At 48.8% G+C, this 1131-nt stretch overlaps 1 protein-coding gene across 2 annotated transcripts in view; it reads left to right on the top strand.

The window, feature by feature from the left end:
• The window catches only part of LOC109290669 (transcription factor CP2-like protein 1), a 19749-nt gene extending 18624 nt beyond the window's left edge, over positions 1-1125 (top strand). For both annotated transcript variants that reach the window (XM_019507387.1, XM_019507380.1), the window contains one exon: positions 492-1125. In XM_019507387.1, the coding sequence (XP_019362932.1) occupies positions 492-529 (38 nt within the window). In that variant the 3' untranslated portion in view covers positions 530-1125. The remainder of the gene's footprint in view (positions 1-491) is intronic.
• Positions 1126-1131: the final 6 nt, after the last annotated feature.

Here is a 1131-nt window from a genome sequence, read left to right as displayed (position 1 = left end):
CCCCCCCCCCCCCCATTTATTTTAAACTCACTACTTGACTTGAAATGAAGCCCCTTCTGGGGTGGTGGTGGGGGAAGCCGCAAAGTGGCACACAGCACCATCTGTTGAGGAGGGAAGAGGCAGTTTTGGGGGTGCAGCCATTATTGCTAGGAAATGCCTTTGCATTTCATAGTAATAATGGTCTTTGCTCTGCAAGATGTTCAGGAGGTGAGCGAGCCAGCCCGTCCCCTATGACGCTCTATTAAAGCAAATGAAGCCATCACTCGGCAAGTGTCTTCTAGCATTAATTATACAGGCGTCTAGCCAGCTTCTTACCTCCAGGTTCCCATGCAGTGACACGCTGCCTCTGCCAGCATCCTCCTGCGTTGTGCCCTGACATGCAGCTCACAGAGTTGCTTTCTCTAATGCACTGAGACAGTGTCTCGCAAGCTGAATGAGAGAAACATTAGGACTTCAGTTCAAGTGTTGTGCATGTGTTTTTCCTCTCTCAGTGCAGGCCCCGGAAGGCTACCACTTAATACTGAGATAAGCTTAGAGTCACCTGGGATGTGACAGCCTGGAGAAGTGCACTGATAGCAGCAGGTGTCAAATCACTATCTGGGATGAAGAGACTACCGCCAGGTTCTCCTACCACACCATCTATCTCCTCCTAGCTTGGGAAAGGAGCTAGGCCAAGGCAGCTGCAGTTCAAAGCTGTGTTTACGAAGTACCCTGACCCCATGTTTAAAAAGACACTGTTCTCTACTTTCCATGCCTTTAGTTGATAGCGTGGATGGATGCTTTTATGCTGGTATTCAATAATACTGCACCCTCAGCCAAAGGCCTCCTATGAAGAGACTGGTGATAGGCACTAGCTTACCTCCCTGGATAAAGGTTCAAATTCAGCCCCTGGCAATAAGAAGTAATTAATCACTGGTAGCCTGCGTGCACTGAGTCTGTTGGGAGTCCATTGCTTTCCCAATACATGTGTCGACATTGCCCATTATAGCAGCCAGTTAGTCTGTAGAGACTGAGATTTTAAACTCCTTGGGGTGGCACTGGTACCTCTGTTTGTACAGCACCTATCACCACAGGGGTCATCCTGAGTGATGAGGGCACAAATAAGAGCAAGAGGATTGAATGGGCCATAGA

The sequence above is a fragment of the Gavialis gangeticus genome, unplaced genomic scaffold, assembly GCF_001723915.1.
Source record: "Gavialis gangeticus isolate Ggan-Ray unplaced genomic scaffold, GavGan_comp1, whole genome shotgun sequence".
Taxonomy (NCBI): domain Eukaryota; kingdom Metazoa; phylum Chordata; order Crocodylia; family Gavialidae; genus Gavialis; species Gavialis gangeticus.
Note: the sequence above shows the minus strand (reverse complement) of the source record. Positions and strands in the feature narration are given on the sequence as shown.